Source organism: Pholis gunnellus (genome assembly GCF_910591455.1).
Source record: "Pholis gunnellus genome assembly, chromosome: 23".
NCBI lineage: Eukaryota > Metazoa > Chordata > Actinopteri > Perciformes > Pholidae > Pholis > Pholis gunnellus.
In genome coordinates this window covers 10980293-10994500 of record NC_136550.1, presented here as the reverse complement: position 1 = coordinate 10994500, position 14208 = coordinate 10980293, and the positions used below count along the sequence as shown (strand labels likewise).

Sequence of the window (14208 nt, the reverse complement as noted above, 5' to 3'; positions counted from 1 at the left end):
TCACAGCACTGTCCCCGGACAGTCTGCCAGCCGGTCCGCACAGCCTCTCCTTCACCACCTGATTGGTCGGCTGCGTCAACACATTCATTCAGGGGCCACAGCACGAGACAGAGATCACACCCAACCAGTCGCAGAAAGAAGCAAATCCTCACATTTGGAAAGCTGGGACCAGAAAACGTTAAGCAGTTTTGCTTGAGAAAAATGACCGAAATGATTAAATGATCAATGAAGTAGTTTTGCAATTATTTTTTGTCAATCCACTACTTAATATATATAAGTAATTATGCAAATATGTAATTTATTCTTCATAATATACACTATAATTATAACATATGCGTATTCTTTCTATTTGTATTGGTTGAATCGTTGTTTTGTGTTTGCAATTTAAAAACAAAAACATTTATGTATCATAATATTTATTATACATTAATTAAATATTCGACATGATGCATTCTCTGTCATTAACTTATATCACTCTGTAAGTTTAACTTACTTTTTAATTTAGTAATCCAAATGCTGGTTTAAAACCTTTCTGTAATATTGATTAAGCATCTTAATCGCGTTGCTTTTACCCTTACCTCTCATCAACCGTCTTGCTTTAAACACAGTTTTCGCCCAGTCGTCCTTATCCATATTTTAATTCCAATATATTTTGTTTACCATACATTTATTTTACATGTATAATTGTAATAACGATGGCAGTGTGATCAAAAAAGAAACAACACCCCCAACCGTAGGTTCTCGAGAGGAAGAATATGGTAAACTCCAATAAGGACCCTGTAAAGAAAAAGTAATCCCAGATTTGCAGTGGGCTCTAAGAAGTAGTAAAATAAAGCTTATTAATAAAGAATGGAGCAGCCACTAGGGGCGCTAACTTCCACTCTTCTTCTTATCTTTGGCATGTCAGACCACCGGAAGTGACCTGTCAAAAAACGGAAAAAACTACTGGACTTCCGAGCTAGGTAGCCAAAAAATAACAACATAGGAACATCTTTTGTCTGCATGAACACCTCAAGGTGCAGCATTTAAAGACAGGAATCTCTGTGTATGCCAGGTAAGCTGAATAACAAAATACAGGTTAGCTGTTAGCTTCTTAACAGTACTTTTCTTGTTTGCATGTTTGCTAAGCTGAGTTGGCCAGTTTTGACGTTAGCTTTAAAGCTACTCCGGCTAGCTGTTAACTGAATTCTGCTGTCTAACTGAAGCTCGATGGCAGAGTAAAGCGTACGTTAACTACATGATTGAAGTCATGTTGTGTATGGCTGTCAGGATTATTTTGTACGTAGATCAAACTAATAATGCAGCAACGTGAAAACAGGATAGCTTAAATGTCCGTCATGATATTTCTCCCTATCTCAATTACACCCTCTCCTCCTGTCGTAATGCTGTAGTGTTATTGTATTGCGCTGCGTATTTAGTGTGATATACTTCGCTGGTATATTGTTTTTTATGAAAGAACACCGGTCCTTTAAATAACAGCAACGTTACTAAACACAGAAACATTAGCTAAAGTTAGCCACTTTTTGACAGCTGCTAACCAATGGATTGATTTGATTGAAGGAGCTCTTCTTAACATGTTAGTTCGTTAAAGATAATATCATTTGTGAAGTAGGAGTAAATGTACCAAAGAAAGGGGAACGCAGCAGCAATGTCTCTACACTTCTGGGTTTTTATATAATTATAGCTACATAAAAGCAGGCCAGTAAATTGATCTCATCACTCCAAGTGACTCCATGTGAAGTCTCAAGCTAACATCCATGTGTTTTCTTTTGTGGAGACACAACTGCTAGATGTAACACCCTCCCTTTCTCAGTTAAAATCAGCTGTGACGTGTTGTGATGCAGCACCCAGGATCCCTCCCTGAAGTCAGTCTTGTATTGCTTTCTCTCCTCTCTCTCTTTAAAAGAGGGAGGAATGTGAAAGCAGAGAAAAATTAGCACTTGAGACTTTGAATTGGAGAAAACATCTTAACTTGCTATTATGGCTATGAACAGGCGACATTCTTATACCCCCCGGGTGAGTAACATTGACCCTCAATATTGAATAATATCTAATTTAGTACATCATTGGTCATTTAATTAGCATCAGTATAAGTTATTACATTATGTCTAAACCTACTAGGTAATGTTTGTGTCACTCACCGTATATCGGATGCAGGATTCACTTCACAGAACGAGTAAGAGTATATTTTGGGTAACTCTAGATATCCTGTAGAGAAGATGAAGTCTCTGTCCTTACGTTTAACCCATAGGCGAGCTTTTGTTCCAATTAATCTGAAATGGCATCAAATCTAGACGACTCTGCAACTATCTCTGTGCTTTAAAAAAGGTTCCTACCCAGATTTCTGCCCTGTGGTATAAAACTGAGGCAGCGTGAATTCACATGTCCCTACACCGCCGTAAAAGAATTAGACTCTACTCTGAATGAGCATCTTTGTGTGAGCAAGGCAGGGATGTGACTTGTTTATCAGAAAGTCTATTGTGGTCCATGACACATGACTGGTTGCATGAGTGTGTTTCTTTGCTTATGGCCTTAAGACTCTCTCTGTCATTGAATATCTTTTGATTCCTAAGATTGCTCTAAATAGCAGGAGCACGGAGAATTAGGGGGAATTATTTGTACAAATAAAATACTGTTTGTTTGAGTCTTTTGCAGGTCTAATGTACAGTATAAAAAATTATTTACATAGTCCTACTAAACTATGTCTATTTGACCAAGATAAAGATATAAAAAGATACCATTCCTGAGGAATTCAGAAATATAAACAATAGTTCTCTGGTATGTAATGACCTAACCTTCCTTCTTCAACGTCTCACACCTTACAACTCATTCCCATTGGTAACCCACCTTCCTTTACTTTCTCTCTCTTCCCCCATACTTCTGCCCATCCGTATTTCCCAAATCCTCCAGCTGACCAGCCCACTGATCAGCAAAATGAGCAGCGCAGGAACAGTGGAGAGTACCAAACCTCCAAAGGTAGGTCACTTTTGAATACAGACACAAGAAAGGAAGAAATGGCTGGAAATAAACCAATTACTACACTAGTGTATGATGACTCACAGTGTGTCATCCTGTCTCTGCTCCTCCTCTCCTAGATTGGCTCTATAGTAGAGGTGACTGGGAAGGGTCAGCGTGGTACTGTTGCCTATATCGGGGCCACCCTCTTTGCCTCTGGAAAATGGGTGGGCGTCATACTGGATGATGCCAAAGGCAAGAACGATGGCACCGTGCAGGGGAAACGCTACTTCACCTGTGAGGAAAATCACGGGATATTTGTCAGACAGTCTCAGGTCAGTGGCATAAATGTGATGTAAGGATTAATGCCTGGATACTTTCATTTTTTACAGTTTTATAGGATGCTTGAGGATCCTATCTTTTTTTTCAGAATTCGTGATTACAAATAAACATTTGTTTGTTCCTGCTCCCATCCCTGTGTTGTCCTGAATTCACACACACTCACACACACCTATGTTTCTCTGTCACTCTGTACAGCTCCAGGTGGTGGAAGACGGCTCCGGCGCCACCTCACCAGATACTTCTGAATCAGGCATGTCAAAGCTACCCAGACAGAAAGGTGCGTGTGAACCACAGCTGGGTTTGAAATTCATACTTTTGAAACTCAAAGTGAATAATAATAATAAATATTAAATATAATAACTATTTCTTAATTTGTTTCCTCCAGACATTCCTGAGACTCCCAGAACGACCAAGCAGGTAGGCAACCATTACTTGCACCTCACTGCTTTTTTCGTCCTTTTGTCAGTTTAGACATTTTGTTTCCATGACTTGGCTTTGAAGAGTGTTGCATTCCTGTGGATCTCTTTCCAGAGCAGTTATGAAGGCATAACCGGCTGTGTTGAGTAAGATAAATCACACCAGTTAAGCTTCTAAAATCCATTTCAAAGAGTGGTGATGTGACTATCAACCCGTTCTCTGACTTGTTTTCCTGACTAGAGGTGCTTTGTTTCAACATTTCCTACAAATGTTCCTCTCCTTTCCTTTCTGTAAAATGTAAATGAGTTTCAGGTTTTGGCCTCTCAGCCCTTGGGTTGACTTCTTATTTTTTTTGAATACTTTTTGCAGACACCTGCGAACGTTAAGAAGGTAGAAATATTTAAATTCGACACATTTGCTTTTGCCTTGGTTGTTGTTATTCACACTAACATGGCAACTCATCTTTTGTATTTATTTGACGCTTTTACGTGTTGGCGCTTGCACGGGATATTAAGACATCTTTTGTTGTTGATAGATGTCATTTTCACTGTACTTTCTCTTGGTTTTCTGTGGCCACGCTTTATTTTGTATTCCAGATGTTGTTTGCTCATTTTGTTTTTCATTCTGGTGAAGGCATCCACACATTTACAGGGGAAATTATAACTAATGATGGTGTCTGTGTCTTTGCTTTTGGCCAGTGATATGTTGCCACTGTCTTAACTCAGTTGCATGAGTTCACATTTTATTCTGCTTTTATGGAATAATTCTTCTTTAAAAATGGTGTTAAATGATGCATGCAGCTGTTAAAGCTATGATCGGTGGATATGAACTAACAGTGGGTATGCTTCTTATGTGCTGCTAATCTCTTATCTTGCTTCACCACCGGATGTGTGTGCGGATATCCGTGTGTGTGTGTGTGTGTGTGTGTGTGTGTGTGCGTGCGTCCATCCCTCTCTTTGCAACTCACCTCCTCCTCTCCTCCAGTCCTCTACCCGTCGCTCTGTCAAGGTGAGCTCGTCTACAGCAGACAGTGGAGGAAAACAGAATGATTTGAAACGGCAGCTGATTCCGAAAAATGTTGGTTATTTGTTCCAGCTTCTTGTGGGTGCTTTTGCTTTGCAAGTTAGATCAAGGGCACCGCTTCAAATGTTTGAAATGTTTCCCAAAAGCCATGCATTTTTGTGTCGTGCGATAAGAAGTACATACTTGTTCTTGAACTGTAGCAGAGAAGACAAACAGGATCCCATCAGTTTGATAAATGTAATATTGAGACTTATAATGATGGACCCTTCAGAAAGCAATCCCTCACATATTTGCCTCTAAGGAAGGCCATTTTGAATAGTTTGAATAGTCCTTTGGTTATTTGGACAGTCAACTAATATATATATATTTATGTATTATATAGTAGACTCATCATGGCTGCACAATTGGAGTATTAGGTTGTAGATGGCTAATTTTAACTGATTCCCTGAAGAAATAGTTGCCATAATAAAAGGTACAACTTTTCTATTGAACAGAATGCAATTGGGAATGTTGATAATGTCTTTTGATGTCAAATACAATGTCATTTTATACATTTTCAAACTTATTTTCTGAAGCTGGTAATACTCTGCACTTGTACAAATCCCATAATACAGTACAAAAAACAGGATTGTTGTAAATAATGTGTATGAAAAAGAAGATTTCATTCTGTATAGTGCAGCTGAGTTTTAAAAACCACTCTCTATGCACTGTGTCAGTGGAGCACTCCAAGTCGTCTCACACCTGCCATCTCCCTCCCCTCCCTCTTGACGCGTCCCTCCAGCCGCTCCAGCCTCATGGTACGCTCTGTCATATCAGCGTACAGCTGTCGCTTCACTGGGAATGGTGATTAGTTTCGTCACTGAAAACTGGTGATTTGTTGTCCTTCGGTGCACAGGTGCAGATAAATGAAGTCAAAGTGGTGTCTGTGTGAACTTGAACATCTCTAGTGAGGGACACTGGGAGGTGAACTGTTTGGTCTGGGAAGATGCATGAAGTCGGGACGATTATATTTAAGCACATAAGCTAGAAGATGAATCCGGCCGCACAGCATGTAACACGGGATGTTCACTAGACTACTGGGTTTATCAAAGCTGTGTGGGGAAGAAGCTTTTGTTTTGTTTATTGACATTAGAATAACCCCCCCCCCCCCCCCCCCCCCCCCCCCCCCCTTCCTCTGTTTCATCCCTCATCTCATACCTCTGCCTTGGTCAACAGGCATCTCGTGAGAGCCTGGCGTCCTCTCTGTCTGGTGATGTCAGTGAAGCAGGCCTGTCTCCCCACCAGGGTGCACTGGGGGCTCCTGTCACGCCTCAGCCCGGCGGGTCGCCTGCAGCAATGGCAGCCCCGGCCCCGGTCCCGGCTACTCCAACAAGCAAGGTGGGTCACTGACAACAAGAAGAGCCAATTTTAGTGTCCGCACCACTTAAAAAGCATATGCCCATGAGGCCCTATAATCACATGGTATTAAATCTCACCTTTCATACTTTCATGTGTAATTATTTACAATATCAACAGCACAACAGATCAACCTGTGATCTTTTATCCAGTATGTCACATCTCCATGTTTTTTTTTCTATTTTTCCATCATATTCTGCATTTCTTTTCCCACTTCATCGATGTTGTCACTGTTTGACCAGGTGGAACCTGTCACTTCCAAGCAGGTAGAGTTATCTAATGGCTACATGCATGCTGCTGATGATACCGGGCATGAGTTTACTACTCATCATAGGGCAAAATGACTCCTCGGCACACCTTCACAATACTTGACTTCGGTTTTGTAATGTTCTCACGGTGAATTATGTGGTGATGACGCATGGCCTAACTATCTGACACTAAATAAAATACATTGTGTTTGTAGGTAATGGATTAATCTGCTCTTTGATGTTAATGTTTAGGCGGTGAGGACAGAGGTTGAAGTCCATTCACTCGAGAAAATAATCAGCAAATTAATTTGGTGGAGCTAAATTTCTCATCATCTGGACTTTTTGGTGGCGGGACTTGATCAAAGATTTTATGTTTCTTTACTGCCTTCAAATAAATCTTTGACCACACATGAAATCCTGTTAGTCCTCCATCTTAAATCCTCTGAAAGCAGCACATTCAAACCGTCCTCTCTGCTTCTCCCCTCCGCCCGTCCATCCTTCTCAGGAGGAGGAATCAATGCGAGCTCAGGTCAAGGACCTGGAGGAGAAGCTGGAAACACTGAAGATGAAGCGGACGGAGGACAAAGCCAAGCTGAAAGAGCTCGAGAAACACAAGATCCAGCTGGAGCAGCTTCAGGAGTGGAAGAACAAAATGCAGGAGCAGCAGGCTGAGCTGCAGAAACAACTCAAAGAGGCCAAGAAGGTGCAGATAATCATTTTTCTTAGGGCTGAACTATAGCATTTACTATTTATTGTGACAAAGATTAAATGAATACTAATTTGAAGGATATGAAGTGATTGATAAGAAGCCTGTAAGAATGAAGGAAGCAGCTCCACAGTCTTTCTAGAGTTTTATTTTGTACCTCCTCCTCCTCCTCCTCCTCCTCCTCCTCCTCCTCCTCCTCCTCCTCCTCCTCCTCCTCCTCCTCCTCCTCCTCCTCCTCCTCCTCCTCCTCCTCCTCCTCCTCCCAGGACGCCCGTGAGGCCCAGGAGTCCAAGGACCACTACATGGAGGAGATGGCGGACACAGCGGACGCCATAGAGATGGCCACACTGGACAAAGAGATGGCTGAAGAGCGGGCAGAGTCACTGCAAGTGGAGGTGGACACGCACAAAGAGAAAGTGGAGGAGCTCTCCATGGACCTGGAGATCCTCCGACATGAGATTTCAGAGAAAGGTTTGGACTCGCTAATCCACAACGGCTCCTTTATCTTGGTCTCTCCCTCCCTCTTCTTTTTTTATGCATTGCTTTCCCTCACTGTGTTGCCTTTCCTTCTTCTCCTCCTGCAGGCTCAGATGGAGCTGCCTCAAGTTACCATGTCAAACAGCTGGAGGAGCAGAATGGCAGACTAAAGGAGGCGTTGGTTCGGTCAGTCAAATGTCTAAAAAGCTGTTTTTGATTACAGTATTAAAAAAGGTCCATGTAGACCAGGCCTGGAATTGGTATTTGGCAGTTTTGGCCATCTACGTTTTTGGTTTTAATTTTCCTTTTCCTCCTCAGGATGCGTGACTTGTCTACTTCAGAGAAGCAGGAGCATGTGAAGCTGCAGAAGCAGATGGAGAAGAAGAACACTGAGCTGGAGACTCTGAGGACTCAGAAGGAGAAACTGCAGGAGGAGGTCAAGCAGGCGGAGGCCATTATCGATGAACTGAAGGAGCAGGTAAAGTCAGCGAGACGCAAGAAAGAGGAGGACTATGATTACAGAGCGGAGATGATTTATGAGTCTCTGATGCTGCTTTCTGGGGGCTCCACTACAGTGCACATACAAGAAACAAAGTCGAATACAGTTATTAACAGAATGGTTTAGGGTCATGTACATTTTAAAGTAACTAGGAATGTTCCTGCTCGTTTGCCACCTCAGAATGTCAATGTACAAATATGCTTGCTTGTGTGTGTCTGTACCAGGTGGATGCTGCTCTGGGGTCAGAGGAGATGGTGGAGACCCTGACAGAGAGGAACCTCGACCTGGAGGAGAAAGTCAGAGAGCTGAGAGAAACCGTCACTGATTTGGTCAGTACGACGGCATTCATGATTCCTATCTTCAGTATTAAAACCACTAATGTTTCTATTTCCAAATAAATACAAACCATGTTCACACTAAGCAAGTATTCACAATTAACATTCTCATTTGAAGGTACATTCGTGCCAACGTAATGGTATAAGTAACCAAAAAATTTGTTTAAAGGTAAGGTAAAAAGAAAGATATTATAGCATTTTGTCACTGACAACCTTTTCCTGAAACAATAGGAGGCCATCAACGAGATGAACGATGAGCTCCAGGAGAACGGCCGGGAGACGGAAATGGAGCTGAGGGAGCAGGTGGATCTGAGTGGAGCAAAGGTCAGAGAGGCGGAAAGAAAGGTGGAGGCTGCCCAGGAGACCGTAGCGGATTACCAGCAGACCATCAACAAATACAGAGATCTCACCACCAGCCTACAGGTGGGTGGAGAAGAGGGAAACGCGCATCGCTCAAGGGAGTAATCATAGGCTGTACACACTGGATGAGGAGGCCTACACGTGGATGCCCTGACACTGTATGTGCTTTTTCTCTGTGCATCAGGATGCCAACAGGGAGCTGATCAGCCAGCAGAATGCCAATGTTGAAGTTCAGCAACCGCCTGCTGAACTATTTGACTTCAAGATTAAGTTTGCAGAGACCAAGGCTTATGCCAAGGTAGGAGACCTTCATGTGTTATTGTGCCAGGAATGATGAGTTTACCAGTTTTACACACTGAACAGCATTTGCTTCAATTCTGTGTTTCTAGGCCATTGAGATGGAGCTGAGGAAAATGGAAGTGGCCCAGTCAAACAGACAGGTATCCCTCCTCACCTCCTTCATGCCGGACTCCTTCCTCCGTCATGGTGGAGATCACGACTGCATTCTGGTCCTTCTGCTCATCCCCCGGCTCATCTGCAAAGTATGGAGCTGTGTGTGTGTGTGAGAAGTGGACATATGAGTGTACAAGCATTTCTTTTGTAGCATCCTGATCACTGTTATTACTGCCATTTTTCTGTGCCTAGGTTCTTTCTATAATTAAGGCTTCTGTGTGTGTCCTTTGCCTGGTAGGCTGAGCTGATCAGTAAACAGGCCCAGGAGAAGTTTGACTTGAATGGGAACTTGGCCCAGGGAACGGGGCTACGAGGACCTCCAGGGGAACAGCGCAGTTTCGCCTCAGGACTGGTCTACTCCCTCAACCTGCTGCAGGCCATTCTGCACAAATATGAACAGTAAGCACCCCAGCTACATCACAAATCTGTCAAATATAAAATATGCTATTATCAGAGAATTTTGAAGAATTGTGTCCAGGCTGCAATAAAAGTAGAATTATTATTTTTTGCAATACAATTTCTCCAGAATATGAATCATCTGTGGCTGTGATTTTGGAAACCTGATTCAGTTACAAAATTGGTCTTGTCTGCTCTTTTCCTTCTAGGGCTCTGAATACCTGCAGCGTGGAGGTTTTTAAGCGTATGGGTACACTCTACTCTGAAATGAACTTCCATGAGCGCTCTCTGGATTATTTCATCGACCTGCTGCATAAAGATCAGCTAGATGAGACTGTTCAGGTGGAGCCTCTGACTAAGGCTATCAAGTACTATCAGGTAACAAAAGAATGTATTTTATATATATATTTAAGAGCTTACCGAGGTTATATCAATCTTCTAAACAAACCTACAACAAATTCCAATCCAATTTCTTAACGTCACGTTTTGTGCAAATCCTTCGATGTGCATCTTAAAACTATTATGTGATGGTTTTAAATTAATCTTTTGTGTTACAACTGCTATCAAATGAAAATGTATGCTAACCCACTATGTCCTTGTATAGGTGTGCAACTCGTCTATGCAATGAAGTGGACATTAAAACATAGACATGTCATTTTAATTAATTATAATCTTTTCTCATACAAAGTTTCTTCCTTTTATTTTGTCTTCCAGCAACTGTACAGCGTCCATCTGGGAGATCACACTGAAGACTGCACAGTGCAGCTGGCTGACCACATTAAGGTACTTTCAGTTATAAACATTTTGACAGTTGACTGAGTACAGAGAACTTCCTTCCCTCTGAGAACGTTATCCCTGTGATGAGCAAAGTAAAACAGAAATGAGAGTATACCAATAGGGTTTCCTAACGTCACTGATCCCGTCCTCTCACCTCCAGTTTACCCAAAGTGTCCTGGACTGCATGGGAGTGGAGGTCGCTCGTCTGCGGGCCTTCACGGGAGCAGGTCAGGAGAGCTCTGGCCTCGCTGTCCTTCTAAAGGACCTGGACACTTCCTCCTCTGATATCAAACAGTTCTGTAAGAAGATCCGCCGTCGCATGCCTGGAACAGATGTAGCTGGAGTACCTGCTGCTCTCAATTTTGGACCACAGGTATGGGATACAGAAACACACATACAGTACAGACAAGTAAGTTACCGCACATGGTAAATGGCTGTTTGAGAGTAGAGCACTGTACCAGTAAAGGGATAGTTTGTGGTGGGGGTGTATTAAGTACTACAGTAGATGTTGGTCGGCACGCCCCTATTTTGGAAAATGTGACATGATTTATTAAAACACTGTCTAATTACCATTGACCCACTATTTGACTGTCATGTCTCCTATGTGAGGTGTCGGAGTCGCTGACGGAGTGCAGGCGCCAGCAGACCCGTGTGGTGGCTGTGCTGCAGGAAGTGGCTGCAGCTGGAGCTCAGATGATTGCTCCGCTGGCAGAACAGGAGGGGCTCAACCCTCTCACACTGGAGGATATTGCCTGCAAGGCTGTGGAGCAGGTAAACTATAATTGTACCATTTGCCCGAGCCGCTTGACACTTCGTCGTCCATTCGTCGACAATTTTAGGCTCTTGGCATTTGTTGTAATTCAGCTAATGGTTGGGGATTATTCTATCAATAATTTAAATACATTAAGGTTGTCAGAAGTTTACTGAATTGATTGACTTTCAGCACTACAGTAGAAATAAAGTAAACCACGATACAAATTTCAATATACTGTCTGATTCTTGCTGAACCTATTGTTGTTTTGCGACAAGTAGATGTCGCAGTAGGTGGTTCGTTTTAGGTTAAAGCTGTTATTGTACTATCTGAATGTTCACTCTTTTCTACAAGGTGTATGGTTCTCACGGCCTAAATGGACCAGAATGTCTGCGTCAGTCCTGCAGCTCCATCATCATTACCATGAACAAGATGGCCACAGCCATGCAGGAAGGAGAGTATGATGCTGACAAACCACAGGCCAAGGTATGCCAGGGCGTTTTCTGATTGATTAATAACGTATTTCTGCTGTTGATCACGTTTTCCCTGTTCCAATTCTTACTATTTCATCCTTCACATCCTCAGAGTCTTCCAGTGGAGATGAGGGCATCCACCGTCAGGGCCGAGATGACTGACGCTGAGGGTCTCGGAGTTAAATTAGAAGATAGAGAGACCGTCAACAAGGAGGTCAAAAAGTCCCTGAAGATCAAGGTGATACACCCCAGCAAAAATCACTCAACCTTTCAGTTCTACATAAGTCTGTTTGAAATAGAAAGAATCCGTAACAGAACAGGCATAACTAAGGTACCTCATCTCTTCCCAGGGTGAGGAGCTGAGTGAGGCCAACGTCCGTCTGAGCCTGCTGGAGAAGAAGCTGGACACCTCCACCAAAGACGCAGATGAACGGGTGGAGAAGATTCAGACCAAACTGGACGAGAACCTCGCCCTGCTAAAGAAGAAAGAAAAGTAAGAGCGACAAAGAAGCAAACTGAAGAGATGAACGCATTTCAACACATTCTCCCGCTCGCTCACCTTCTTTTCTCCTCATCTGCAGGGAGTTTGAGGAGACAATGGATGCCCTGCAAGCTGATATCGACCAGCTGGAGGCGGAGAAGGCAGAGCTGAAACTACGCATTAATAACCAATCGAAAATGACCATCGATGGCCTGAGAGCCCCGCCTGCCTCTGGAATTGCCTCCATTGTTCAGGGATCTGCAGGAGGTGAACTACTATGTGCTTATGAGATTGAGATGTTGCCATTTTATGTTTGATAAAAAGTGCGATGGCTTCTAATTCAACCCTCTGAATAGAAATTTTAACAGTGCTACTACAACTACAGCTGATAATGAGATATGTTTTGCCTTTAATTGTACCAGTGTACAAACACTACATTTTCTACCAGACACCCCACTGTCAAAGGGGAAGCACAGCCTCTCGTGATGATTGCATGTCTCTCACCATTCTCTCTCTCTCCAGCAGGTCTGCCTCCATCCCTGGCTGGACCGGTGCAGGTGGTGGACTCCCCTCTCCTCAGGCAGCAGGTGGAAGCCCAGAGAATGGGCATTAAACACCTCAAGAATGAAAACAACAGACTCAAGGTACACTGGTGTTGGAATTAGTATTATGCCAGGCTGTCTATAAAGTTTGGTATTATTGACTTAAGAGTATATCTTACTTACAGGCGGAGAAGATGAGAGCCCAGCTGGCCTCCCTGCCCCCACTCTGCCCTCCCAAACTACCAAAAGCTTCTAAAGAAAGTTCCATGCCACCAGATGGCCTAAATACAGGCATCTATCGCAGGACCGACCAACTGCTGGCTACCCTGCTCAAGCTGAGTTCAGAGGTTAAAGTGGTGGACATCACAGGAAAGACAGCAGGTGTGTGTTTGTGTCTCAGTTAATAGGCTTTCTTCTCCTCTGCGTGTGCGCTTGTTACTGTTTTTAGCAGAGTGTCCTGGTTCATTTTCTGTCTTTCCTCTACTGCGTCTTCCAGTTAGTGCCGGTGCACAGCTGATGGAGCAGACAGCTCGACTGCAGTATCTCAGTGATGCTCTGGACAAACTCAAGGTGACAACTTCAGAATCATATTCTATTCTCCTCATGTCAATAAGCTGATTCTAAGAGCAATACAAAACCAAACATTTGAATTTCTTGGTTTCAGGGAGAAGTAGCTGAACATGTGGTCTCTAATCAGTCTGGGGCTAAGGCTTCCTCTGACTTTGCCACCTTCCCCGTCTCCGGTTTTGTTAAGGTAAAACCATACAGTACATACAATCACCATCAGTCCCAATACTTCAAGAAATGGCACATTACACATGTACATTATGTGTTTCCTAGGCCAAAGAAGAGAAGCAGGGAGGAACTGTATTTGTCGGACGCGTTGCCATTCCATGCACCCGCGGACAGGAACAAGTTCACCGCCTCGTCCTATCACAGCAGCAGCTGCAGAAAGTGCACCGCCTCCTCATGGTCTAAGCGAACTGCCAGGATTGACAGTACATTAAGAAATGCTTTTGCTCTCATTCCAATCTTCCTGCATTCTCCTATATTTATCTTTTTGCTTTTGTCCATTCTCAGGAAATTGTATCAAATAGTTGCAAAGTAACGACTAAAGCACTAATACAATTGAGGCGCAGCAGTGACTTTATATTGATGTAAAACTGATTGGTGTTTTGAGTGACGTTTAAAGGGGTTTGACTCCTGAACGTCACCTTATGAAGGTGTCATGTTTTCACTGAAACGGTTTGTATAATAACTTGGTGAATGGAAGAAAGCTAGCAACGTCACTTTACTGTACTCGCACCCATTGATAGTTTTTCCCTTTGTATCTTTTGTATTTGTAATAATTCAGACAATAAAAGCAATTCACTTCAGAGCAATAAACATCGTTGGTGTTAATGTCGACTTATGAAATATACCTGTATGTCATTGCCAGTTCACAAGTACACATTAGGAGTTAATGTTTTTCTACATTCACAGCTCTATAGTCATGCCAAGGTAATCACTCCCATTTTATGAAGTAGATTAATAGAATAGATATTCCCTCCAGCTTAGTAACCAGTTTGGTATAATAAG

At 42.9% G+C, this 14208-nt stretch overlaps 1 protein-coding gene across 6 annotated transcripts; it reads left to right on the top strand.

The window, feature by feature from the left end:
• The first annotated feature begins 938 nt into the window (after nucleotides 1-938).
• On the top strand, nucleotides 939-14008 carry LOC306714912 (dynactin subunit 1-like). Of its 6 annotated transcripts, none has more exons than XM_079185092.1 (31): nucleotides 939-1054; nucleotides 2911-2976; nucleotides 3096-3290; nucleotides 3493-3574; nucleotides 3683-3714; nucleotides 4084-4104; nucleotides 5454-5534; nucleotides 5953-6114; nucleotides 6375-6398; nucleotides 6886-7083; nucleotides 7353-7557; nucleotides 7671-7749; nucleotides 7882-8041; nucleotides 8287-8391; nucleotides 8629-8820; nucleotides 8942-9055; nucleotides 9147-9299; nucleotides 9449-9609; nucleotides 9816-9984; nucleotides 10321-10389; nucleotides 10544-10756; nucleotides 10993-11154; nucleotides 11489-11620; nucleotides 11720-11845; nucleotides 11958-12100; nucleotides 12189-12355; nucleotides 12614-12732; nucleotides 12816-13011; nucleotides 13127-13200; nucleotides 13295-13384; nucleotides 13471-14008. In XM_079185092.1, exons 2-31 carry the CDS (start codon nucleotides 2935-2937, stop codon nucleotides 13606-13608), a joined length of 3804 nt encoding a protein of 1267 aa, XP_079041218.1. In that variant the 5' UTR covers nucleotides 939-1054; nucleotides 2911-2934; the 3' UTR covers nucleotides 13609-14008. The 6 variants fall into 6 exon arrangements, with proteins under 6 accessions (XP_079041218.1, XP_079041217.1, XP_079041221.1 ...); XM_079185091.1 differs by having other exon boundaries at nucleotides 12611-12732; XM_079185095.1 differs by lacking the exon at nucleotides 5454-5534 and having other exon boundaries at nucleotides 12611-12732.
• Nucleotides 14009-14208: the final 200 nt, after the last annotated feature.

What these genes read in the sequence shown, in the direction of transcription:
- LOC306714912 (XM_079185091.1), top strand. Translation starts at nt 2,935, where the DNA reads ATGAGCAGCGCAGGAACAGTGGAGAGTACCAAACCTCCAAAG. An exon ending in TATTTGTCAGACAGTCTCAG is followed by an intron (nt 3,291 to 3,492) that starts GTCAGTGGCATA and finishes CACTCTGTACAG; the next exon opens with CTCCAGGTGGTGGAAGACGG. An exon ending in AACCTGTCACTTCCAAGCAG is followed by an intron (nt 6,399 to 6,885) that starts GTAGAGTTATCT and finishes CATCCTTCTCAG; the next exon opens with GAGGAGGAATCAATGCGAGC.